At 48.2% G+C, this 26,032-nt stretch overlaps 1 protein-coding gene and 1 non-coding gene across 10 annotated transcripts in view; one reads left to right on the top strand and one right to left on the bottom strand.

Annotated features, from left to right (window-relative positions):
- TECPR2 (tectonin beta-propeller repeat containing 2) overlaps positions 1 to 26,032 on the top strand; it is a 105,659-nt gene that overhangs the window by 13,265 nt on the left and 66,362 nt on the right. For 8 of the 9 annotated variants that reach the window (XR_006204087.1, XR_006204088.1, XR_006204089.1 and 5 more), the window contains exons 2-5: positions 56 to 346; positions 15,727 to 15,855; positions 16,238 to 16,369; positions 19,303 to 19,460. Coding sequence is in view for 5 of the 9 variants with exons in the window: in XM_042944344.1 (XP_042800278.1) it covers positions 128 to 346; positions 15,727 to 15,855; positions 16,238 to 16,369; positions 19,303 to 19,460 (638 nt within the window). In the remaining 4 variants the exon portion in view is untranslated. Of the gene's footprint in view, positions 1 to 55; positions 347 to 13,754; positions 13,973 to 15,726; positions 15,856 to 16,237; positions 16,370 to 19,302; positions 19,461 to 26,032 lie in introns of those variants that run through there. The other variant, XM_042944345.1, reaches the window with a different exon arrangement.
- Positions 9,735 to 9,807, bottom strand: TRNAE-CUC. The gene has a single exon. It is a non-coding gene; the product is annotated as a tRNA-Glu (tRNA).

Here is a 26,032-nt window from a genome sequence, read left to right on the forward strand (position 1 = left end):
GACTTCTCTTTGGCGTGACCAGACGTTGAAAGAATTACAACGCCTTGTTCTTTAGCCCCCAGGTTTCCCCAGATGCCAGTCAAACATTCCTTCTCCTGCCTGAAGATCATCTGCGGAAACCTCAGCCATGGCATCAGTATCAGAACCGGTCACCTTCAGAGAGTTCTGCCCTTTGTACTATCTCCTCAATGCCATTCCCACAAAGGTGCAGAAGGGTTTCCGCTCCGTCGTGGTCTACCTCACAGCTCTCGACACCAATGGGGACTACATCGCGGTGGGCAGCAGCATCGGCATGCTCTATCTGTACTGCAGACACCTCAACCAGATGAAGAAGTACAACTTTGAGGTGAGTCTTGCTTTTCTTTACTCCTTAGTATGCAAGAGGCATGGCCGACGTTGGACACGCTCGTGTCTCCTAGGATGGGGTAATTTACTTCTGATTTGGCCTCGGTATCTCACCCAAACACTACTTGAAAACCATCTTTAATTGAAGTGGGATATAGCTAAAGACGTTGGTTTATTTTTGTTTTTACTTTTTCCCCCTGCCTCTAGAAGTTTAGCACCACTTTAAAAGAGAACATTTTAGTGTTAATATGTAATAGAAAACTTTGGAAGTTGGTACTTTCTTCTACATATTTTTGTTTCTCAGGGTACCTTGACTGACTCGGTTAAATGATCTCTAGTTATTGTGCTGAAATTATTATGAAGAAAGGACTAGTATCAGTATTGGCTAGCTACCCAAACAGGTACATCTGAAATAAGATCTCTCCTTATAGAACATTGCTGTTAGAATCTCAGCCAACCTCTGTTCTGTGCTGGTTGACTTCAGGCATTGCATGTCTATGTATTGTAGATGCTTGTAGGCACTAAATAAATATTGACACATCATCGTCAAATTCACCTACTTAGTCAATATCTGTGGCTTATTGAGTACGCGGCTGTTGTGAGAGACTCCCAAGGTGACTGAGTTATGGCTTCTCCCTCATGGCCTGGTGTGGCTCTACTATTCCTGTAGTTAGTGGGCTTTTATGGACGTCTTTAGACAAGACTTTTGTGTTTAGGAGTGCCTGGGTGGCTCAGTCAGTTGGGCGTCCAACTTCGGCTCAGGTCATGATCTTACATTTCAAGGGTTCAAGCCCTGCATCAGGCTCTGTGCTGACAGCTCAGAGCCTGGAGCCTGCTTCAGGTTCTGTGTCTCCCTCTCTCTCTGCCCCTTTCCCACTCATACTCTGTCTCTCTCTTTCAGAAGAAATAAACAGTAAAAAAAGAAAAAAGAAAACAAAATGATAGACCTGATTAAAATGTATCAATAATTAAGTGGAAATGATCTGTACTTATCAATTAAAAGAAGTTACTCTAATGGAGAAAAAAATTATGAACCAACTATATATTGTTCATAAGAAACTCAATTAAAAATTAAAAGGATGGGGGCACCTGGGTGGCTCAGTCTGTTAAGCGTCTGACTTCAGCTCAGGTCATGATCTTGTGGTCCGTGAGTTCAAGCTCCGCATTGAGCTCTGTGCTGACAGCTCAGAGCCTGGAGCCTGCTTCAGATTCTGTGTCCCCCTCTCTCTCCGCCCCACCCCTGCTTGTGCTCTGTCTCTATCTGTTGTTCAGAAATGAATAAACATTAAAAAAAAATTAAAAGGATGGAGAAAGGTATGTCATGTAAATGCTAATTAAAAGAAAGTTGGAGTGGCGATGTGAATATCAAAGTAGTCTGAGCAAAGAAATAACTAGGGTTAAAGAGAGCCATTCCGTTGGAAAAGACACAGCAGCCTTACGTGTAGGTACCTTAACAAGCAAACTCCACAATAGACGGAGCAAAAAGTCTCATAACTGAAAAATCAAGAAATCCACAATTCTAGTTGGAGACTTCAGCACTCGTCTCTCAAGGATATAGAAATATAGAAGAGCTGAGTGACACTATCAGCTGACATTGTCTCATTGACATTTACAGAACGTTCCACCCAACAGCAGATGAGGGTGTGTTCTTCGTAAGTAAACGTGGAACATTCACTGAGACCATATTCTGGGTCATAAAACGTGTCTCAACAAGTTTAAAGTAGAGCAGACTTTGGTTCTCTGTCTCACTCTGTTTTCTCAGTTTTTAGTTGAAGTGTACTTGACATAAAGCGTACAAATTTCAAATGTACAACTTGGCGAATTAGCCTAGTTGTACAGCCGTGTGATCCCTAGATCAAGATGCAGAACGTCTTCAGCAGTCCAGTGGACTCCCAGCGCCGGCTGCCAGTCAGTACTCCTCTCGCGGGTGCCTGCTCTTCTGACCTCTAACACTGCAGGGTACATTTGCTAGCCCCTTAGGTTTTAATTCACTGCTAGGTCATCTTTGGCATTAAGGTGTAGTGTTGGAGCACGCGCGCACGTGTGTGTGTGTGTGTTCCAGAAAGTGTATTTGGATGGAAGTGGAACACAGGGCAAGGATATGGAGCAGCGAGGGTTAAGGCCAGAAAGGCGGGTGGGGCCTCGAACATGAGACTGTAGGCTGGAACCTGCTTCTGCGGCAGGGTCAGCTCGGGGACCCTTGTGGGCTGTGTGGGCTAGGGGCCAAGTGTGAATTCAGACCCTTTACTCGGGTTGCATTTCAATCCAGTTCTCTTTTATAAAACACATGTGGCTTATTGATACCATTGTATTGTCCTTTTTAAAATATAATTATATGACTGTTTTTTAAAGTTCACCACCAAACTCACAAAAACTTAGAGAAAAGCGAGTGTAATGTTCCCCAGAATGAAACTACAGTTACCCCTGACCGTCAATTTTAGAGTTTTACCTAGAATTAGCTTTCTCTTTATCCTATGATGAGCCCCATGAGCTTTGAAGGAGGTGATGTCCTAGCACCAGGGGTGCCCAGATTTGGGAGAATCAAGTACAAATTCTTGGAACCAGCAGATGAAGAGGGGACTCCAGGAAAAGTCATATATTATATGTATATGTCCGCTGGCTTTCTCTTACGGAGGGATCAGAAAAAAATGTATTTTACTGGGGCCAAAATCCAAACTTGACAGCCCCAAGTATCCAAAAGATTTTCCAAGCACCCATTTGGTGTAGAATACAAACCCGTAATTGTGGAAAACCACAAAGGAAGTGCAAAATAAAAATTCCGTTTTGGAAAGAACGCGGAATTTGGAATTAGAATACTGGGGTGGGAAAAGAAAGCTAAATATCTGTCTGTAAAATATACGGGAAAAGGTCTGCAGGAGCACTCCTGACTCTCCATCATGATTCTCTAAATCTCTGTGGGGCCTGAGAATGGGGTAGGCTAAGGGAAGGGGTGTGAAGAAGTATCTTTTTGTTTTCTTTAAATGCGGTGGAATCAGAATTTTTTGGTAACAAGAATGTTTTCCTATTTCCTTGTTTTGGGTGTTTTTTTTTTTTAAATGTTTCTGAAGTTTATTTTCGACAGAGAGACAGAGTGAGTGAGGGACGGGCAGAGGGAGGGGGAGAGAGAGAATCCCGAGTAGGCTGTGCACTGTCAGCACGGAGCCCAATGTGGGGCTCTACCTCACAAACTGTGAGAGCACGACCTGAGCCAAAGTCAAGAGTTGGACGCTCAACTGACCGAGCCACCCAGGCGCCCCCGTATTTACTTGCATCAACACAACAACACAAAGCTCTGTTTTGAGTGTTGGCTGTCGGTTATTAGCTACGTGATCCTAGAGATGGATTAACTGTTTTGTTGTTCTGGTCATTTTTGTCTTCAGAGCTGGCTAGGTCTTAGAATAATTTGGCACAGGGGTGCCTGGGTGGCTCGGTCGGTTGAGCGTCCGACTTCGGCTCAGGTCATGATCTCACAGTCCATGAGTTCGAGCCCCGCGTCGGGCTCTGTGCTGACAGCTCAGAGGCTGGAGCCTGCTTCTGCTTCTGTGTCTCCCTCTCTCTCTGCCCCTCCCCTGTTCATGCTCTGTCTCTGTCTGTCTCAAAACTAAATAAACAAACAAACAAACAAAAAGAATAATTTGGCACAATTCCCATGTTTTTCAAATAAAGAAATGGTAAGATTCCTGCTCCACGCCACACAGCTGGTTGCCTGACCATTATGCTCACTTCCTATGAGAGAAGACAGGGCCTCCACAAAAGTCTGGATTTGGAAGACAGTGGAAACCAGATTCAGAGTCTCTGGAATTTCCAAGTGAAAATTGAGACATGCATCAACTAGTTTCATTTAGGGGAAATCTAAGATTTTATAGGAAGGTAAATAAAAATAAAAGTTAGTCTACCCTCTCATGAACCCATGTATGGCATGGATGAAAGATGATGTTTTTAAATGAAGTTCTGTTTCTAAAGAAGGAAAGCAGACCTTATATGTGCTAAATACAGCCTGTCGTGTGTTTTCAAGAATAATACTTTTGGAAACCTTTTTTCCTACACGAGTTAGTGGGAGAGGGCAGATGGAGACACAAGAAGTTCTTCTAGCTCGTGCCAAAAGCACAAGAAACTGTGAGGAGCTAATAACGAGTATAAAAATGTTATAAACTTGTTAAATATATGGGTGTGAAATACGTAAGAACAGACGGGAACGATGAGTTGACCTGAGCTTCTGATTTTCTCTTTGGAAAGTAATTGTATAACCTCTCTCCTTAGCATTCAGTGAAGGGCGGAAATTCCACGGATTCGCCCCCAGAGCAGTCTCTGCGCTACCTGGTTGTCACTTCTGCAGCTTGTCTGCACTTGGGTCTCCAGGAGTTCATTCAATAAGTACCCAGTGCGGGGACACCTGGGTGGCTCCGTCGGTTGAGTGTCCGACTTCGGCTCAGGTCATGATCTCGCGGTGTGTGAGTTCGAGTCCTGCATCAGGCTCTGTGCTGACAGCTCGGAGCCTGGAGCCTGCTTGGGATTCTTTGTCTCCCTCTCTGTCTGCACCGCCCCCCACCCCCCCACCCCCACCCCACACACACTCTGTCTCTTTCTCCTTCAAAAATAAATAAACATTAAAAAAGAAAAAAGTACCCAGTGCTCACCGTGTGCTAGGCCCGCTTGAGGTCCTGGAGAGGCACAGAACAGGGCAGGCAAGGCCCCTGCCCTCAGGGGACTCGGAGTCTAGTGGGGAGCCAGAGCCGCCAACACACAGACGAACAAGAAGGGGGTCTGAGGGGAGAATAAAGCGGAGGAGGGGGTGAGGAGCTGCAGCGCGAGGCGTTGCAATTTTAAATAGGAAGTTCAGGGAAGGGCTCGCTGAGCGGTGACAGCTGAATGGAGACCCAAAGACAGTGAGCAGCATGATGGACGTGCTGTTAACAGCGGGGGCAGAATATTCCCAGTGGAGGGAAGGAGAGGCCTGAGCATGGGAACATGTCTGTGATGTTTTCCAGTCAGGAAACTCATGCTTCAGAATATTATGAATGTTTCCTTGACTTTTACCAAGTGTGTGTGTGTGTGTGTGTGTGTGTGTATTTTTTTTAAGTTTACTCATTTATTTCAACAGAGAGAGTGCATGCACGTGAGAGAAAACAGGGTAGGGGCAGAAGGAGAGGGAGAGAGGATCTTAGGCAGACTCCATGCCCAGCACAGAGCCCGACTTGGGACTCGATCCCACAGACCTTGAGATCATGACCTGAGCTGAAATCAAGAGTTGGATGCTTAACTGACTAATTAGGATCCTATGATCTAAATTCTGGCGTGTCAGTAGCATTGCGGTATAGGGTTTCACTGGTATCCTCAGCATGGATTGCTTCAACTCATTAACTAATGGTAATTTAAAATTGTATTTGCAATTGTAATGACTCAAGAAGAGTCAAGATACTAATGGCAAAAGAACAAGATGGGAGGGGTTGCTCTACTGGGTTAGCAAGGCTTATGAACCTTCAGTAATTAAGCTGATTGTGGTTGTTAGCACAAGAATAGATAAAGAGATCAGATCAAAAAGAATAGAACAGAGAACCCAGAAAATCCATACATATATGATCGCTTGAGGTTTTGCAAAGATGCTATTACAAGGTTGTTCTACTAAATGGTGTGGGACATTTGGATATGAGTATTTGGGGGAAAGTGAAACTTGATCCCTACCTCACTTCAGATGTTTATTCTGTCTCAACACTTTAAACGTATTATATCATCATCTCCACTGCTGGGACTCCTGCTGGCCATCGAATTGTTTTCCTTTGTAGGTAATCTGCCTTCTGTCTCTAAGATTTCTCTAGTGGTGGTGTCCCGGGCCCTAGGGACTTCCTTCAAGTCCAGTGGATGTTCCCTACTCCAATTTGCCCTATGGAATTAAGGAAATTATTCCAGAAAAGGGGATGCTTTGATTTAACTTTTGGATCATCAAATAGTTATGTAAATATTTAAACTTTAAACTGTGGTTCTGTGTTAGTAAAAGGATAAAAGTGAAACAATTCTTTTGAATTTGATGAATATCTTACTAGAGTCTTCTTAAATGTTTCTAGGTATTTTCGATCTATTATTTGATATGCTAGCAGTTTCTCCTAAAGGTTAAGCTTTGGCATATCGAGAGACACTCATGAAGAAAGCCTTGTCACATTTCACAGCTCCCATGAGCTCACTCGCAAAGAACGCTTCCCCTTCGTACAGTTTTGTCCTGTGTATGAAGGGAAAACCGCCTGCCAAGGAGCCTGAGGAGGTTGGTGGAATGCTACCCTGATGGTGAAGTGTTTGTTCAGAAAATCATCACTGGCTTCTTTCAAATCAGTCTCTTCTTAAATTTTTTTATCGCTAGATTTCCATTTTGAGGGGGGTTAAGTTGCCACAAGGCAACAAGAAGTGCTCCTGGGAAGTTGGAAAGGAGGGAAATGTAAGAGTCAGCATACGATAGATGAGCCCTGAAATGGACAGAGTCTCCTTAAAGAGACAGAAGAGTGACTCCCAGGCCAGAATAAGACTGAACTGTCCCCACATCAAAAGAAAAAGGGAGGGGTACCTGAGTGGCTCAGTCGCTTAAACGTCCGACTTTGACCCAGGTTAGCCCCGCGTTGGGCTCTCTGCTGTCAGCACGGAGCCCGCTTCAGATCCTCTGTCTACCCCCACCCCTCCCGCCCCTCCTCTGCTCATCCTCTCTTTCTCAAAATAAATAAACTTAAAAAGAAGAAGAAGAAAAGAGGATGTGACGGCAGGAAGAGAGCGGATAGTCTGCTGGGTAACTTGGGAAAAATCGGGCCGAATTACCCGTGTAGCTGGGAGTCCTTTTGAGAGCTGAGACCCCCTTGGCATGGCCGGCCCTAACGCTTACCGTGGCTTGCTCAGAAATTGCTCCCTGCTAGCCAAGCAGCTTTTGACTAAGACTTGCTGCCCATGCGCATCAGCCAGTGGGGGAAGAATGTACAGGTCCTACGTACGTGAGCATTCTGGTTTGTGTGACTGTTAGTTCTTTATAAAGTAATAAACTGGCTTTTTGGCTTAAACTTTAACTTCTTGTGCATGAGATGCCCACAAGGCAACCACCCTGGGTACTGAACACAATAGGACACTGAAAAAACTGAGTTTCTGAGTCAGGAAGGTTGAGGGCCAGAACCTCCACATGCTGGCTCACCAGTCTGAGTCTGTGTTGGGCACGTGTGTGCACCGTAGTGCGTAAGGGCACGTGCACATGTGATGAAGCTGTGAAAAGCAAGGGGATAAATTCCAATTCCAGGATAGTGGTTTTGGTGGCATGAGGGTATGCAGGTAGGGAGAAGGGCCCAGAGGGCTTCAAAGGTGCCCTCGACGTTCCCTTTTCCAGGCTGGGTCAGGACTCAGTAGACGTTCGTTTCATGACCATCTAAGCAGTTGTCTACAGTCATGTCGTATGTAGTCTTGTATATGTGAACATATTTCATCATTGTAGAAATGGAAACGAGAGACTCCCATGCCACGAGGCACTTGGGATTCAGCCAACTGGCATCGTGAAGGCAGCAATCTTGTCTGCCCCGCCCCTCATACCCGTCGGAGCTGACCATGTCCTTCCCGTGACCCCCCCGTACCTGTGTGTCAGTGACAGTAATGCTTGGTTCCTGTATGTGTTGATGGGTCTTGTCCTTTTCCTGGACCGTGAGAGCCCCTGAAAGAGACACGTTATTCATGTCCACACGACAAGCACAGGGAAGCCATCAGTAAACACGATTGCTTAATCTTCAGCGTGCATCTCATTGTAAATCAGCAATGCATTTATATATTTTATTTTTTAATGTTTATTTCGAGAGAGAGAGAGAGACAGAGCGTGAGTGGGGAAGGAGCAGAGAGAGAGGGGGAGACACAGAATCCGAAGCAGACTCCAGGCTCTGAGTTGTCAGCACAGAGCCTGACGTGGGGCTCGAACTCACAAACTGCAAGATCATGACCCCAGCCGAAGCTGGACGCTTAACCGACTGAGCCACACAGGCGCCCCTGTAAAAATCCTATTTGTAAATAATATCTTAAATGAAGGATTGGCTTTATGAAATAGAAATACTGTTTAAAAAGATGGATGGTGGCTTTGCACCTTCCGTTTTCTAAAACAGGTTTTGTGTATCCTGATCCAGTTGTCAAAAATAAGCCTCGAATATTTTCTCCACCTGTGTCTTTTTATTCTGTGTGGCACTTGGTGATAGCCTCATCTCAATTACCCTCTCTCCCTGCGGGGGTGTATGTAACTGGGGAGCCCTGAGCCTGCCGCTGTGCCCACCCAGAGCCACGCTTCCCACTGGCGCTCCCGGCCTGTGACTGGGTGCAGCTGGGACACAAGGCACACCTACGCCCATGAAGCTGGTGACTCCTGACAAGTGACTCTGGCTTGGGGGTTCCTGATGGCGAGGCCACAACTTTCTAGAACTGCACTGCGGTTGGAGATTAGCCTGTGCAACTCCCCTTCCTTCCCTTGTCTCCATCTCGGGTCGCAGACCTGCACTGTGAGTTGACAGTTCTCCCCGCCTCTTCCGGCTGGGTTTGCCCAGAAAGATGTCGCGCGTGTCTGCTTCCACTGGCAGGTCCTGCTTTTTGGCAGACTCGCGCTAACTCAGCAGTGTGGTTCGATCTTCCAGGCCTTCGATAGCCTGCTTCTGTCAGTTGCCATGACGGGAGGGTTGAATCCACCAACAGAAATAGTGCATTTGTCTTTCTGTCCGTTTCTGCTTCATGCATTTTTAAAAATTGTGGTAAAACCTACAGAACATAAAATTTATCATTTTTCCATTTTTAAGTGTATATAGTTCAGTGGTATTCAATATAGTCAGGTTGTTGTGTTGTTTCATGCATTTTAAAGCTCTATTGTTTGGTACTTATACATTTAGGATTGTTATCTATTTATTGAATAGATCCTTTTATCACTATGTAGTATCTCTTTTTTTATCTCTGGTGATATTCCTTGTCTACTTGGGTGGTGGTATAGCCTCTCCTGCTTGCTTACAATCAGAGTTTGCATGGTATATCTTTTTCCATTCTTGCCTTTAGTTTATCTGTGCCTTTATAACTAAAGTGCATTTCTTGAAGATAACATAAAGTCAGGTCTTACTTTTTTATTCAGTTTAACAATCTCTAGTTTCTTTTAAGTTTATTTATTTTGAGAGAGAGAGAGAGAGAGAGAGAGAGAGAGAGAGAGTGTGCACGTGCACAAGTAGGGGAGGGGCAGAGACGGGGGCTGGGGAAAGGAAGAGAGAATCCCAAGCAGGCTCTGCGCTTACAGTGCAGATGTGAGGCTCAAACTCATGAACTGCGAGATCATGACCCGAGCTGAAGCCAGATGTTTAACCAACTAAGCCACCCAGGCGCCCCTGCTTTTTTTTTTTCTTTTTAAGTAATCTTTATGCCCAGCATGAGGATTGAACTCACGACCCTGAGATTGAGAGTCGCAAGCCCTACTGACTGAGCCAGCCAGACGGCCTGATAATTGGCATATTTAGGCCATTTATATTGAATGTAATTATTGATATGGTTGGGTTTAAGTCAGTTTCTCGGCCTGACAGCTACTGACACCTTGGTCTGGGGTGCTCTCCTGGGTATTGTAGGTGTTTAGCAGCATCCCTGCTTTCTGCCTACCAGATGGCAATTGTATCACCTCCAATTGCAGCAACCTCCAGAAACTGTCACATGTCCCATGGACAGGCTGGGGGACAGACTTGTCCCCAGTTGAGAGCCATCAGTTAGGTCTGCCATCTTGGGAATTGTGTTCTGCTCATCCCACCTGTTCTTTATTATCTTGTTTTGTTTATTTTCTTTTCCTGCTGTCTTTCAGACTAATTATTTTTTCATATTTCTATGTTATGTCCACTATGGCTTATTAGGCCCTCCCGCTTTTCTTTCTTAGCAGTTTTTCTAGGATTTACAGCATGTGTCCTTTAACTTCTCTCCGTCTACCCTCAAGTAATGTAATATCACTTCACAAATAACATAAGAACTATTCAACAGTTTATTTTACTTGCAGATTTTGTGTTGCCGACATATAGAAATAGAGTTGATTAATGTGTATTTTACTTCCATTGTATTTTATAGACCTCTTAGGGTTTTCTACACAGGTGATCACTTCTGCCTGTGCAGGAAGCATTTTACTTCATTTTTGCCAATGTGTATGCCTTTGCTTTTTTTTTTTTTTTTTTTTTTTACTTGAGTGACTGCACTGGCTGGGACCTCCAGTACAATGTCCACAGTAAGAACGGACATCTTTGCCTTGGCGTGTACGTGCATTAGCTGTAGATTCCTCATAGATGCTTTTTGTTTCTACTTAATTCTGTTCCTAGTTTTCCGAGAGTTTTTTAGTCATGAATGAGTATGGAAGTTTGTCATATTTTTTCTGAATCTGTTGAGATGATAACATGATTTTCTTCTTTATTCTATTAATATGGCATATTATAGGTATTGAGTTTGATTGTTAATCCAAATGTGTATTACATCTGTAAACCCCACTGTGTAATGATATATTATCCTTTTTAAAATCTTGCTATCTTCCTTTCGGTAATATTTTATTACGGTTTTTTTTTTTTGTATCTATATTCATGAGGGATATTAGCCTATAAGGTTTTGTTTTGTTTTGTTTTGTTTTTGGCCTTTAGTTTTCTTACGATGTCTCTGGCCTTTCTCATCTAAACGCAAATGTCAATTACTCTTGATATTTTGCTTGTCTGAATGTCTCTGTGTCTCTAAGTTGTTTAAACAGATCTCTATTCAAAGCTAACAGTTCTATCTTAGCACTTTGAAGATGATCTTCCATTGTCTTCTGGTCTCCATTGTTTCTGTTGAGAAGTTTTGTTTTTTTTTAAATTTTTTTTTCAACGTTTTTTTATTTATTTTTGGGACAGAGAGAGACAGAGCATGAACAGGTGAGGGGCAGAGAGAGAGGGAGACACAGAATCAGAAACAGGCTCCAGGCTCCGAGCCATCAGCCCAGAGCCCGACGCGGGGCTCGGACTCACGGACCGCGAGATCGTGACCTGGCTGAAGTCGGACGCTTAACCGACTGCGCCACCCAGGCGCCCCAGTTTTGTTTTTTTTAAAGAATTTTCTTTTTTTTTTTTGAGAGTGAGCATGCACGTGCATGCACGTGTGCAGGGGAGGGGCAGGACGAGAGGGAGAAGGAGGATCTTAAGCAGGCTGCATGCACAGCATGGAGCCCAATGAGGGGCTCGATCTCACCACCAGGAGACCATGACCTGAACCAAAACTGAGAGTCAGACGCTTAACCAACTGAACCACCCAGGTGCCCCTAAACATTTTATTTTCAAGCACTCTCTACACCCAACATGGGGCTTGAACTCACAACCCCGAAATCGAGAGTCACATACTCTACCAACTGAGCCAGCCAGGTGCCCCGAGAAGTTTGGTTTTTAATAATTACTCATATCTGGTCATTTGCCCTTTTTTCTGACATACTAATATCTTCTCAGCATCTGAGGTTTTAGCGTTTCACTACACAGTGTGTATATGTGTATTTCTTTCTGTTAAACTTTTTCAAGGCGTGTGCTCCTGAGGACACAGGTCTTTCATCAATATGGGTAACTTTTAGTTAGCCCTTATCTCTGAAGATGTTGCTTTCTGTTGTCCTCTTTTCTTCTGGCATCCCAATTGGATGGATCTTTAGATTCTATCCCTAGGACTCTGCTCTTTCATGTTTTTTATCTTTTCCTCTCTCTACGTGGCACAGATCTGTCATCTAGTTCAATAATTTTCTTTCAGCTCTGACTAATCTGCTATTTAATCACCCATTAAGATTTTAAATTCTTTTGACTCTCTTTCATTTCTATTTCCGATAGTAGGTTACTATTGTTTTAAATTCTGTATATATTTCTTTAAAATGTTAAGCATATTTCTTTTATGCTCTGGGTCTCTTCGATCTAAATGCTGTACTTGGGTGGAGGCAAAGGGTCGTACAATTCTGTTATTGTGTTAAAAAATTATTTTTTTAATGTTTATTTACTTTTGAGAGAGAGAGAGAGAGAGCGCAGGGGAGGGGCAGAGAGAGAGAGAGGGAGACCCAGAATCCGAAGCAGGCTCCAGGCTCCAAGGTGTCAGCACAGAGCCCAACATGGGGCTCAAACTCACAAACCGTGAGACCGTGACCTGAGCCGAAGTCAGACGCTTAACCGACTGAGCCACCCAGGAGTCCCTGTTACTGCGTTTTTTTAGTTGATTCTTCTTCATGGGGCCTTTTTCCCATGGTGGTTTCTAATTAGAAGCTCTGTGACTGGTCCTAATACGTGTGAATCTGAGGGACCTGGGTCGAGACCGTGTCCCACAGATGGGGTTTAGACTCCCTCTGCCAGGCCTCTTGGCATGCTGCTAACATAGATGCACTTCAGGTCAACTGCCTGGCATGGAGCTCTCTTTGAGTGGAAACAGAAGATAAATTCAAACTCAGATGCTGAATAGGGCAGGCTGGTGGTGACAGATTCTTGGGGAACATTCTTCTCTTTTATTCACTCTAGCCAATGTCTGAGAGAAGACAGAGTTCCTTGTCAGCTCCATTTGCCAGCAAATTGATTTTTCCCTAGTTTACAGTTTGATGGTTAGGCCTTCGGGGAGTCTTCAGGGGCTTTTGCAGGGGATGGCAGTTCCAGCTCCCACCTCATCTGGCCTGAAGCCTTGTCCGCGTTGGCCCTGTTCAGCTCAGGAAACCAAGGCTCTTGGTGTTGGTCAGACAGTTCTGAGGCAGCCCGTAGCTTCAGGGCTGCCTTCTGTTCTGGTTTGACAGTATTCTTATCGGCTTTGGCCTCTGTTGATTTTTACTTCCTAGAGATCAGCTATGCATTTAAAAGGGTGTTTTGTGTATCTTACTCGGCATTTCTAGATGTTTGGAGAGGAACGTTTTTCAGAATAGCTACACTCATACTATAGGAAGTTGAAGCCTCGTATTTTGTTTCTATCTAAAGTATAGCTAAGTATTGATATTCTGATTCTTGCGATGTTTTGGTTCTTAAGAACTGTAACACTAATGATCATATTAAATAACGTTAAGTCACAATGTTAGTTTATTAAAAAGCATGTGTACATGCATCGCACATAGATACTCAGGCTTCCAGCCCATCTGAATGATGATTTTTATTTTGAAAGCATTCATTCAGAAAAATTACACCACCGCTTTGTGCTATGACACGGCAAGATCTCCAATAAGGGATCTTGATTCCTGATGTGGTGGCAGTTCTAATAATTACGAATTCGCAGGACAGTATTCTCTTCACCAGCCTGCTGCCACGTCAACACTGTCCACGTCTAAAGCATGTTCTGGCACTGTCTTTCCTCAGAGCAGCGCCAGTGGATTCTGCTCACGGCATCAGCACTCGTGTTTTCCACGCCGCAGATGATAAAGTCCCCTTATTTTCCTTCTTCTCCACAAGCCTGCCAAGCCTCCCAAGCCTCCCGAGCCTCCCATCTGCGGGGCCTGTGGATTCCCACTCAGCGCAGAGAGCAGCGAGGCAGGGCCTCCAGTCACACTTAGGCGTGAATCCCAACTCTTGACTCCTCCGGTGCTGTGTCCTTACACAAACCACTTAACCTTCGTCAAACGAAGAAAACCACAGCACCTGCCCTCACGGATGCGTGAGGAATCAAGGAGGTAATGCACGTGAAGCGCTTACCGGGTCGCCTGGCTCAGAATGCTCAGTAAAGGAGAGTCGCTGTGCTGTTCTCCTTGTTGCTGTCATCATGGCAAACAGGTCTTAACGGAGTCTTCTTTCTCCATCAGGGTTTACTGCCTTCCTGCCCGTTCAGCTTGCCACTTCTCTCCACGAGGCACATATGACCTCTGGCCTCCGGCCGAACTATGGCAAAAGGCCCCGGCTGGTCTCGCCGCCTGGTCGCACTTCCTCCTCCTTCTGTGCTACACCCGATCAGGGTTATCAGAAACACTTCTGACCATACACTGGCAAAGTCAGGAATCTTCCTGGGCTCCCCTTTGCCTTCCTATAGCTTAAGATCCAAAGCCCTTCCCCTACATCACGATCTCATCAGATATATTTAGAGCCCCTGAGAATACCCTGAAAGCTGTAAAGTACCAGATGAAAGCTAGCGCAGTCATCACCACCCCCACTGGCTGTAGGCGGCTTTTCATGTGCCCGGCTCATTGCCACAGCTCAGCTTTAAGAGGGCGGGACTGCGACCTACTTCAGTTTATGTTACCATAGCAGCTGACTCCGTACCCTGAATGTGAAGGGTATACCTCCACATTTGATAGATTGAATACCATGTAAATTACTGCATCCAAATATAGGGATCAAAGTGTTTTATTGGAGCTCTTGCCGTATATCTTAGCGGGGTCAAATGGTTGCGTGAGTTTTCTGAATGAATGGTTTCACTCAGTGGGCCTGGAAGCCTTGAGTATCTGTGTGCAGTGCTTGTACGTGTGCTTTTTTTGTTAATTTTTTGTTGTTATTTATTTGGGGGAGAGAGAGAGAGAGAGGGAGACACAGAATCCAAAGCAGGCTCCAGGCTCTGAGCTGTCAGCACAGAGCCCAATGCAGGGCTCGAACTCCCGAACTGTGAGATCATGACCTGAACTGAAGTCAGACGCTTAACCGACTGAGCCACCCAGGCACCCCTTGTACATGTGCTTTTAAGTATAGCAATGTATTAAGTTTGAGTTAGCGTTACTTAATTTGATTATTGATCTAAGAACAAATTTCAGATGCATCGCCTCCTGGATCCGTGCAGCAAGCCTGTGCTGCAGGCAGACCGTCAACTGCAATGATTGAATGACTTGTCCATGTTAAGAGAAGAAAGCAGAGCTTGGATCTGGGGTAGATAAGCTCTTCTTACTCCAGATTCCTGTTCTGGGCAGGAAACAGCTCTCCAAGCCCCTGGTACTCTCTTGATCAGTACTTAAAATATTCACACTCAATTGATCAGCATTTCCTTCATTAGAAATGTAGTTTTTTAATTTGTCATTTTAAAGATTAAAAACCTAGAGGGGCACCTGGGTGGCTCGGTTATTTAAGTGTCCAACTCTGGCTCAGGTCATGATCTCATGGTATGTGGAGTTCAAGTCTCACATCGGGCCCACAGCTGGCAGCAAAGAGCCTGCTTGGGATTCTCGTTCTCTCCTCTCTCTCTGCCCCTCCCCCGCTCTTGCTTTTTTTTTCTCTCTCTCTCAAAATAAATAAATAAACTTAAAAAGTAATAAAGATCTAGAAACAAAAAGGAGGGTTTAATAGATGTCATTGTTTTTCTGAGTTGTATACATTTTCAATCAGGACTTCGTATAGGCTGCAGCCTGATGAAGCTTCCGCCTCCTTCTGCCTCCACGGGTAATGTTTGCATTTTGGAAGCCAGCCTGGTTACAGGTCCATTTGTCTTTAACATTTGCTCTCTTAGGGGAAAACGGAACCCATCACAGTGGTGAAGCTGCTGGCCTGCTTCGACGACCTCGTGGCCGCGGGCACAGCCTCTGGGAGAGTTGCTGTTTTTCAGCTTGTGTCTTCCTTGCCAGGGAGAAATAAACAAGTAAGTACGAGTCGCTTTAGCATTTCTTAACTTCTTGGCCAGTTCCTCGTGGATTTTAAAATGAAAACTCATCTGCCCAGAAAACACACACTCAGAAAAGCTTAACCCTATGCTCTTTATAATCAGATACCATTTTTGTTCTTGATAGGATGCTTGGCAGAATGCACATTTGGGTAATTTAAATTTTGCTTAATATTCTCTGGCCATCCTCTATCAGTTTTAAAATAAATACCCAGATGGAACTTTGTGCAGGGTTTTGCGTGGAAAACAAGGTTGGGAAAACTAGCTTCTCCGTAGGTAGGAGGGACTGTATAATCCCTTGGCCACGAGCCCCATCTCACATCTTTTCTTTCTTGTGCGCATTTTTATCGTTCGTTCCTAGCTTCGGAGATTTGATGTCACCGGTATTCACAAAAATAGCATAACAGCTCTGGCTTGGAGCCCCAATGGAATGAAATTGTTCTCTGGAGATGACAAAGGGAAAATTGTGTATTCTTCTCTGGATCTAGACCAGGTAAATTTGTTTCCAGAAATATTTTTGGCCTTCTTATATTCGGAGAAATTATATCCATAATTACATTTTAGTCAAACAATTTGCATCCTCAGTCATTGCCCCTTCATAATGTCAACGATTATTTTGTAACGTTTGCCTTCAAGGACGTCTCTCACTTTTCTAAGCTTCCCCTCCTGTGACTAAAGGGTCGGCCTTTGTCTCCACTGGAGCCTTCCTTCACAGTGTTCATCCTCCTGTGTCTAAGCATGTGGAAGGGTCCTGAGAAAAAGACGCCATGTCATTCTGGTCTCCCAGAAGGGTGTGTAGGAGCCGCAGGAAGCATTGCGTAATCATGACTGTGGGCTGGACAGAGGTCAGTGCTTTCTGGGTGGAGAGCTCCGCCCCCGGCCAAGCCCCGCCCAGGCCCCTCCCCTCACGTGGGAGGGCGTGGCAGAGGAGGAGGAGGGCCCAGCCCGCGTGTCTGCTGTTTTGTTTCATCCTGAGCCGTGTGTGCTTGGCTCCAGTCAGGAGATGAAGAACCCCAGGCTCCATGACCCAGTCACCAGCCCTGGGTCCCCCGCGGGTTTCACACTGAGTTTCTGCTCTAAAGCCCACGCCTCTCCCGCCGCGTGTGTGGCTCTGTGCGCCCCTGTGCTTCACCTGTCACGCGAGGGACACAGACCGGCCCCGCGAGACTGGGCGTTCCTCGCGCATTGTAGAAATTTAGCAATTACTGGCCAACTGGCTTTTAGTCCCTCTGATCCAAGACTGCCCTGTTACAAGTTTTCTCTAGCAGTAGTTCTTGAAGTTTTTGGTCTCAGGACCCTTCTACACGCTTAAAAGGAGGACCCCAGGGGCGCCTGGGTGGCTCAGTCAGTTGATCTACTGAGTGAGGCAGATCTTTTCAAATGTGTCAATTTTGATTATATAATATCAGAGAAGGCATCTTTGTTAATATCATGATCATCCTGATCAGAAAAGTCTTTAGCTACTGGGAATTGGTCAAGTTCACAAGTGTGGATAAAGTTTTCAATTGTAATCCTCAGTTGAAAACTTGATATTTATTGTCAGTAACGCACACTATTACTCGTCATTAAAGTGACAAGGTCCGTTTGGTCCATCTTGAAAATGGCTGCCAAATACCCAAGTTTGAGTAATTCTAGTATGTCCGGTAAAATGGTGTCCTGTGGGGGGAAAAAAAAAAGCCACTGGTTGAGCTCACAGCTTTTAGAGTCGAACAAGTGCTTTTGCGTGAGAGAACCAGAGAACCTCAGGATGCGGCAGCCGGGCCACTGTGTCACACAAAATACAAAGCCGTGCGTACCCACGAGCAAGGATGTGATGCAGTTATAATTGTTCTGCCCCAGAGCCCGTCTTCAGTGAAACGCGCGTTTTTGTCATGAGTGCGTGGTGCTGGAGGGCACAGTGACAGGTAGTGGGCTCAGTGCCCCGTTCTGCCCACCGTGGCTTTTGTGTCAGAGCAAATGTCAGCTCAGTGAAAAAGACAGCTGCAACCTAGCGTTACAATGAAGATAATGTTGACCTTGCAGACCCTTTGAAAGGGTCTTAGGGACCCTTGAGGACTGCAGACCATACTTTGAGAACCTGTTCTGCAGGAAAGCCTTAGGTTATTAAGGGTCCCTGTGTCGTCCCTCCCTTCTGTTGAGGCTTTCAGGCAGCACTGCTCGTGAGCCTGCATTTCAGGAAGTAGAGAGAAAGCCACATGCAGAAAACAGTATCCTCGTCACACTGAGAACTTTTTTTCCCAGCTTTATTGATAGGTTCTGGGAGTTTTGTTTTTGTTTTTTTTTTTTAAGATAAAGTACAAAGAGATTTACATAAATGGGTATGGGAGTGTGTGCGATTTTGCAAAATTAATACAATGAATTGAGTTCCATCATAAGTCAAAAACTGAAAAGCTACAGTTTACGTAATGACAAATGCGGAGGAAAATCTGCTTTTTTTGGTAATGTTTATTTATTTCTGAGACAGAGAGAGACAGAGGGGGAGGGGCAGAGAGAGAGGGAGACACAGAATCTGAAGCAGGCTCCAGGTTCTATCAGCACAGAGCCCGACGCGGGGCTTGAACTCACAAACCATGAGATCATGACCTGAGCAGAAATCAGTCGCTCAATCGACTGAGCCACCCAGGCGCCCGGAAAATCTGCTTTAAAAGCACTCAGTGTCCGGAGAGAATGAGAATCTCTCTATCGTTATGGTGTCGGTGGTTATAGGACTGTATGTGTTTGCCAAAATCCATAGAATTGTGTATCTTGAACAGGTAAATTTTATTGTATGTAAATTTTACCAGTCAATCTGATTGCTGCTTTTCTCTCCCACCCCCAAAAGTTCTGCGATAGAGCATCAGTTTTTCTTACTCAATTGAAGAAACTGGTTCAGGAGAAAAGTAACATATAGAAACAGACTTTTGACACCAAGAATTAGAGTTTGTGTTAGCAGTAAAATGCCTTCTAGAATTTTACTTTGTTCTCCAATATATTTGCCACCATTTCAGTTTCTTTCTTCTGTTTTTTATGACCCTTTCAGTTGGCAAGGATATAATGTCCCCAAAATTGCTTTGAGCTCTTTGGGGGGATGAGTGTCTTGTGACCTTAGGTGATAGTTGTCACAAATAATCTTATGGAAAGTCCTGTTGTATTCTGTTAGTGTAAACAATAGTCCTAGTGCAATACGTTTCCGCTTTGGCCTTTATGGACCCTTCTTTGAATGCTCCCCTGAAAACATTTTAAAAGAAATTATACAAAATCTTTAAACATTTCTTGTCAAACTTGATGGAACCTGAGGTAGGTGTTGACATTGTTTTCTCATTAGTAAGAACTTTTCCAAATAATTTCATCATAGTGGGTTGACATCGAATCTGTTGGGAATGAACATACATTTTAAGGTGTAAATTGACTCCACATTGAGTTGGGTTTAACTGGCCCCTCCCACAGGGCGTCTGTAACTCCCATTTGGTGTTAGAAGAGCCATCTTCAATCGTGCAGCTGGATTATAGCCAGAAAGTTCTGCTCGTGTCTACACTACAAAGAAGCCTGCTTTTTTACACGGAAGAGAAGTCTGTCAAGCAGATTGGAACACAACCAAGGAAAAGGTGAGCGTCACACATGCCCCAGCGTGGCGGTTACAGAGGGGCCTTAAGTTTTCCTAGGTCACCTTGCCTAGGTTACCCTAGGCAAGCCCACAGTGGCTCTAAGCCTGGGGTCCCCCGACGGGTCCCTAACCTGCTTGGCCGCCTGTGCCAGCATCAGATGGGGAAAGCTCATCCCTCTCATCTGCTGCAGGGACCTGCAAGCATGGCCACTCTGCCTCGAGTGCCAGAATCCGGAAAGTCTCCGAGGTGGTCTGCTCTGGGTCCGCCACAGGAGGGGTGACGGTCCCCTCTGCACTGTGCAGGCTGTGCCGGGTCGGGGGTAACTGGTAGACGAGGCGGATGTGAGCCCGCCGTCACGGATGCTTGAGAAACTCAGCGGGAAAGTTGTTAACAGTGGTGTCACCTACTGTGGATCTGTGAGGGGTGCTGTCAAGCTCCTCCTGGGCCTGGGGGTGACAGCAGACTTCCTGGGGGAGTGAGCGAGGGAGGAGTGGAACTGGCCAAGAGGAGTGGGGAGGCTCTGGAGGGGAGGCTGCCAGGCTGAGAGCCCGTCCCCCCGTTTACCTGCCACCTGGAAGGACAGGGGGAGAAGGGCTAGGCCAAGTCCAGCCGCCTACCAGCCGTGCGGGAAGAGGCAGCCGAGCGCATGGGTGACCTCCCTGCCGGAAACACGCTTGTAGAGCTCGGGGCCCAGTTTGTGTGGCGGTGGGGTCAGTGAGGAGGGGCTGGATAGAGTGGTGGGGCCACCCCCTCATTCTGAGCAGAGAGGGACGGAGAGCCGAGTGGGGTCAGCAGGAGGGGGCGGGGGCCGGCAGCTTATAAATCGGGCGGCAGGATTTGGAGACGGTCCTGGTAAAGGGGCACTGTTGCCAACTGAGAATCAGAGGGGCAGGGTGGCAGGTGGGCTGGGGAGTGTGGAGAGCAGGCTGACGAGGAGACGTGGTGGCATTGGCCGTGCCCTCGAGGGAGGGCCCACGGAGGCTGGTGGTGACAGCTGTGCTGGTGATGATGGCCCGGAGAAGGGGAGGTCGGACGGGAGGAGCATGATAGCCCTTAGCTCATAAAAGATCTGGTCATGCCTTCCTTTGGCTTCTGTTTTCTGTGCTGAATACCCGCTCGATTCTGTCAACAGTTTGCCCTTTCTGTAACCGTAATGTCCCTGTTAACAGCCCCTGGAAGCGTAAGCACAGTAGAATTTGGAGCTTGGGCCCCGTGGTTGTGCACGTCTTCATCTTGCCTTTCCCTCTGCCAGCGTCCCCCTCTTCTGCTTCGCGTCCTGTCCTGGTTCGTCATCAGGGTCCTACTTTATCGTGTCTTTTTGGAAGGATAGTGGAGTATAAAGAGAGATAAAGACCAGTTACTTTTCACATGGATAAGCCAATAGCATTTCTCCTAAAACCTGGTCTTCTAGCCTCTTGTGTGGAAACACAAGCCACTCTCCATGAGCCCCTCCTGGTGCCTGTGAGTAGTCAGGTCTTCTGGCCTGGGCCAGGCCCTGTCCCAGGCTGCAGACACCAACAAATGTGTTCCTTTTCTCTCCGGGAAGTATATTTCCCTGAGCCTTAGTGAAGTGGGGATAACACAGAATAAATGGAAAAGCTGTTTACAGGCTTGTTTTTCTGTTGTGTGCTATTTTATTATTTTCTTAAGCTTTTTTTTTTAAGTTAGTGTTCTTTTTAATTTTTTAATGTTTTATTAATTTTTAAGAGAGAGAGAGAGAGAGAATGAGCAGGGGAGGGGCAGAGAGAGAGAGGGAGACACAGAACCCGAAGCAGGCTCCAGGCTCTGAGCTGTCAGCACAGATCCTGATGCGGGGCTCGAACCCACAAACCGTGAGATCGTGACCTGAGCTGAAGTCTGACGCTCAACCCACTGAGCCACCCAGGCGCCCCTGTTGGGTGCTATTTTAGATTGTAGTTCAGAAAGGGCATCTGCTGTGTCTACCCTCCGGAAGCAGGGTTTCAGTCAGCAGGTATTGGGTGCGTGCCTGCCGGGCAGCAGCGTGCGGCGGACGGCAGTGAGCCAGGGGACAGACATGTCGCCACGCCCCGGCAGGACGAATGTGAGCGAGGGGACGCGTGTCCCCCCTCCAGCAGGACGGATGTGTAGGCTACAGTGCACGCTGTGGACACTGTGGACCAGTCAGGGTGAAGCATCACAGGTGGGGGTGGCACGCTCTTTAGAACAGTCGGGAAGGGCTTCTGTGGAGAAGCGCCGTTGGAGCCGAAGCCTCAAGCGTGGGAAGGGCCGGTGGAGGAGCATTCTGGTCTCAGGGAGCGGAACATGCCGAGGCCGCGGACCGGGCCAGGGGGCAATGTTTGTGGAGCCGGAGGGGCCGGGGGTGACTGTGGAGAGGTGCAGGTGTAAAATGAGATTGCAAAGGAGGCCCTGAGCCAGCTTGGGGGCGGGGGCCGGAGGGACCACATGCTGTCGCCCGAGTTATTCGAGGCATAACAGAAAGCCATTGAAGTGCTTTAGGCAGCACTTTAGCAACCTGAGCGACCTCTCGGAGCTCACCCTGCTTCTGTGTGGAGACTTCATCGGAGATGGGCAGGAGGGGGGCGGTGAGGAGCAGGCGTGGAGGCTGGCCCCTGGTGGTGGCCGTCAGCGGGGAGCCGTGATTCGGAGGTAGGAAGCACGGGGCTGGACGGTGGTTTGGGTAGAGGGGCAAGGGGGAGAAAGGACTAGATTTCGGTGCTTCTGGCTACGGCAGCGAGGCAGCGGCGGTGGGCGCACCGCTGGGAGCCTGGGCTTGCGGTCTAGACTTCCGTTCTGTTGAGTGGGGGTGCTTGTTAGGTCGCCAAGTGGGAGTCACAGTGAGGAGGGACATAGACAGGTCTCAGCCAGAGACAGAAATTCAGTCATTACCTACAGGTGACACCGAGACCTCTGACACCGGGTGTTTACGTAGGGACGTTGTGTGTTCACGTGACGTTAAAAAGTCCTTACCAAGTCTCTGCTGTGGCCAGCACCTTTCTCGGTCTGAGGAGACAGCTGTGAACAGGGAAAGGCTCTACTCTCGGGGCTCCCGTTCCTGGGGTGGGAGGCTGACATTGAATGTGTTCTAGAATGTTCGTAGTAATAAATCGGACTAGATTTGGACTAGAGCATATGGGCCAGAGAGGAGGGAGCGGGGGACACGGCCGTGTGCCGTGGATACGCAGCAGGGGTGGTGGGGACCGGGGCAGACTCCTGAAGGAAGGGCAGGAGGACTCACGAGAGGACCTCGGCGAGAAGCAGGAGCAGTGCACGCGCCAGGCACCCGAGGGTTTGGGGAGCAGCAAGGCCAGGTGTGTGTGGAGCAGAGGAGGGGCCCGGGCGGGACGCCATGCGGCAGGCTTTGCGGCCTCGCCGGGGGCCGCTTTCTTCCGGCACGCTGGCCCTTGTGAACGGCTCCGACCAGGACAAGTCACCCGCGCTGTCCTGGGAGGGGCGAGAGTGGCGGCTCAGGGGGGCAGTCCGGGGCTCAGGCCAGGGCAGGGCGCTGGGAATGCTCGCAGGGCAGAGCTGACCGGGCGGGGAGTGAGAGAAAGAGATCAGCCAGAGGCTGCGGCCTGAGCCGTGGGTCGGGTGGGGGGTGGGGGGCGGGGCCTGGGGAAGAGGCCAGAACAGTGTTGTGGGCGAGGTGGCACAGTCTTCCTCCCTGTGGAGAGCCGGAGGGGCAGGTGGAGGGCAGGCGCACGCTTGGGAGCCCGTAGCATGAGGGCGGCAGTTAGAGCTCGCCCTCCGGCGTGATGGTAACTGGAGGAGGGCAGTCAGGGGAGGGAGAAGTTGGGGGCTACGCGGGGGGGGGGGGGTGTCACGGGGCTGTCAGAGCTGCTGACGGCCCGAGAGACGGCCTGAGACAGACCTTCGGATTTGGCAGCCTTGGCAGCCCGGTGGCTGCACGCGGCCTTGCTTATGAGAGAGGCCGGGGCCTGGAGGGGCTGAGGGCCTTGGGGGGCCAGGATAGCCGTGTGCGGAGACAGCTGGTTTTTGTCAGAGGGAACACACACGGCGTAAGGGGCGCCTGGTGGGGAGCGGGTCTGGTGGGAGGTTTGTAGAGACGGACCGTGAGGCCGGCGCCGGGTGGCTGGCACGGGCCGGCACGGAGGTTGAGATGTTGGCGCCTGTCGTGGCCTCCCTGGAGCCCGCTGGCGGGCCACCCCAGAGGGCGCGGGGCTTGGACGGGGCCGGGTGTTCTCGGCAGGGAGCAGGGCGTGGGCACAGGTACGCTCGCAGGCAGGGAACCTCAGCGGGGGTGGGTTGTGCTCTTCGGATGGAGGTGGCGACCCCACTCAGACCGGACCAGGTAAGACACATGTTACGCCCAGAAGATCTCAGAGACCCCAGCCGTCCCCAAGCGTGTTGTGTCTCTGCTGTCCTCAGGGTTTATCTCCAGGTCTGTGTTGCACTGTTTCACACGGGGACCGTCCGGTCGTTGGGGCCCCTGCACGTTGCAGTCACATGGAGTGCGTGCCCCTGCAGAGCCAGCATCAAGTTCTGGAGCAGGGTCCCCACCCTCGTGCCCGTGTGACGGTCTGTGGGCAGTTGGCCACGGAGCCTTGTGTCACCCATCTTAGATTTTCTTTGTCCCGTGTCAGGCCCTCTGTCCACGCTCAGCATTTCAGGTCTCTGGCACCATAAATTATACATCACGTTAGAGAACACTCCTTTCAGGGGCGCCTGGGGGGCTCTGTTGGGTGTCCGACTCTTGATTTCGGCTCAGGTCATGATCTCACGGTTCGTGGTTTTAGCCCCGCATCGGGCTCTGTGCCGACAGGGTGGAGACCGCGGGGGATTCTCTGTCTGTCTTTCTCCTTGCCCCTCCCCCGCTCATGCATACTCTCTCTCAAAATAAATAAACTTAAAAAAACATAAACACCCTTTTCATATTAATGTGGCTCATAAAGGGAATTAAAGTGGTTTTTAAAGTCATCATTGATTTTTCTGGAAATGACCTCCACTAGAATTAAGTAGGTAGGTTAACTCAGTTATGATTTTAGAACCCCGTGATGCTTAGACCTTAAAGGTTGGAGTCTGAGGGACCCATCCAGAATGACATCAGGTGCTGCAGAATCGGACCGCGAGTGGGTGGATGGAGGCCAAGCCAGCGGTTTAGGACAACTCGCCCCTCAGTCTAGCTAGTTATCTCCAACTTCACTGCCTTCCCTCGGCTCACTCACCACACGTAGCAGTTCCTCAGAGCCAGCCAGCCACCCACCAGGACCCCGTCGGCACATTCCTTCCCCCAGAGGGCCCGCCCGCCCCTCAGCCGGGTGGTAGTCCTGGGTTTGGCCCTCTCGTGCCCCGGGCAGGACACGTCCCGTCTGGACTGTGGGGCAGCCCTTTGAGCCTCACTCGGATACAGCGCCAGCCAGGTGCCCGCACGGCAGTTCCCGCACACGTGCCGTCTGCCACGGCGTGTTTGCAGACACGGGCAGGGTCTCGCCTCCTTCGCCTTTCATGTGGCCCCCAGCACTGGGTCTTACATAACGCAGGAACTCCCCACGCGTTTGTTAAAATGAGTGCATGAGTGACCTGAGGTGAGCAAATCAAAATGGGAGTGACAAGAGATTTTTCAGAGGACCTATAAATAGAAGGAAAACAGTTAACAGTTGGATCACCAAGTAGAAATTGATTTGACAGGAAGGGCAAGAGGAAGAGATTACGGGATGTTCCGTAGAACTCGTTTGGGTCTATTTAGTGAATCATTCCAGAACAGATCCACCAAAGGCAGTAATCGCGCACGATGCCGATTTTAGCGCTGTCCATGAATGATCTACAGCGTAGAACACTCTTGGCTAATCTAACAATCTTCGTTTCAAAGTGAACTTGATATTCAATGTCCTCCTTGGACCTTGTCCAGAAGGATTGAGTTACCGGAGCCAGAGGGACCTAGGGGGATACTGAAGTGCAGAGAAATGTCCAGATAAGTTTATCTGTGTGGCTGTGTGGGATGCGCTCTGGGGACAGCCCCTCAGGAGGGCCACACGGTGGCACCCACAGGGCTCTGCTGTGTGCTGGGAGGGTGAGGAGAGCGTAGGGAGCACATAGGTAGGGAGCACGCAGTGGGGACATGGATGGACCCACGGGTAGCTCCCGGCTGTGGGTCCCTGTAGCCCTGTGGGTGGCTGGTGAGCATTTGTGAGACATAGTGTCACCAGCAGTGCTTTTGTGCCCTCAGAGATTGTGTCACTTAATCCTCACTTAACCTTTGAGATGGGGAGAATGACCCCTGGTTTACAGATTAGGAAACTGAGAGCCAGGAAGGTTGCAACCACATGGCAATTCTATGTCAGGGCTAGAAATTGAGCCCAGCTGTCAATCTAGAGCCAGTGCTCTTTCTACTGTTGAAAATCAGAGACGTACAAGGGCGTGTGGGTGGCTTAGTAGGTTAAACATCCAACTCTTGATTTCTTTCGGCTCAAGTCATGGTCTCACGGTTTATGAGTTCGAGCCCCGGGTCAGGCTCCTTGCTGACAGCACAGAGCCTGCTTCGGATTCTCTCTCCCTCCTGCATGTGCACGCCCTCTCTCTCTCAAAATAAATAAATGTTAAAAAAAAAAATTAGAAGCGTTTTGGAGAGAGGA

Source organism: Panthera leo, chromosome B3, assembly GCF_018350215.1.
Source record: "Panthera leo isolate Ple1 chromosome B3, P.leo_Ple1_pat1.1, whole genome shotgun sequence".
In the NCBI taxonomy this organism is placed as follows: Eukaryota; Metazoa; Chordata; class Mammalia; order Carnivora; family Felidae; genus Panthera; species Panthera leo.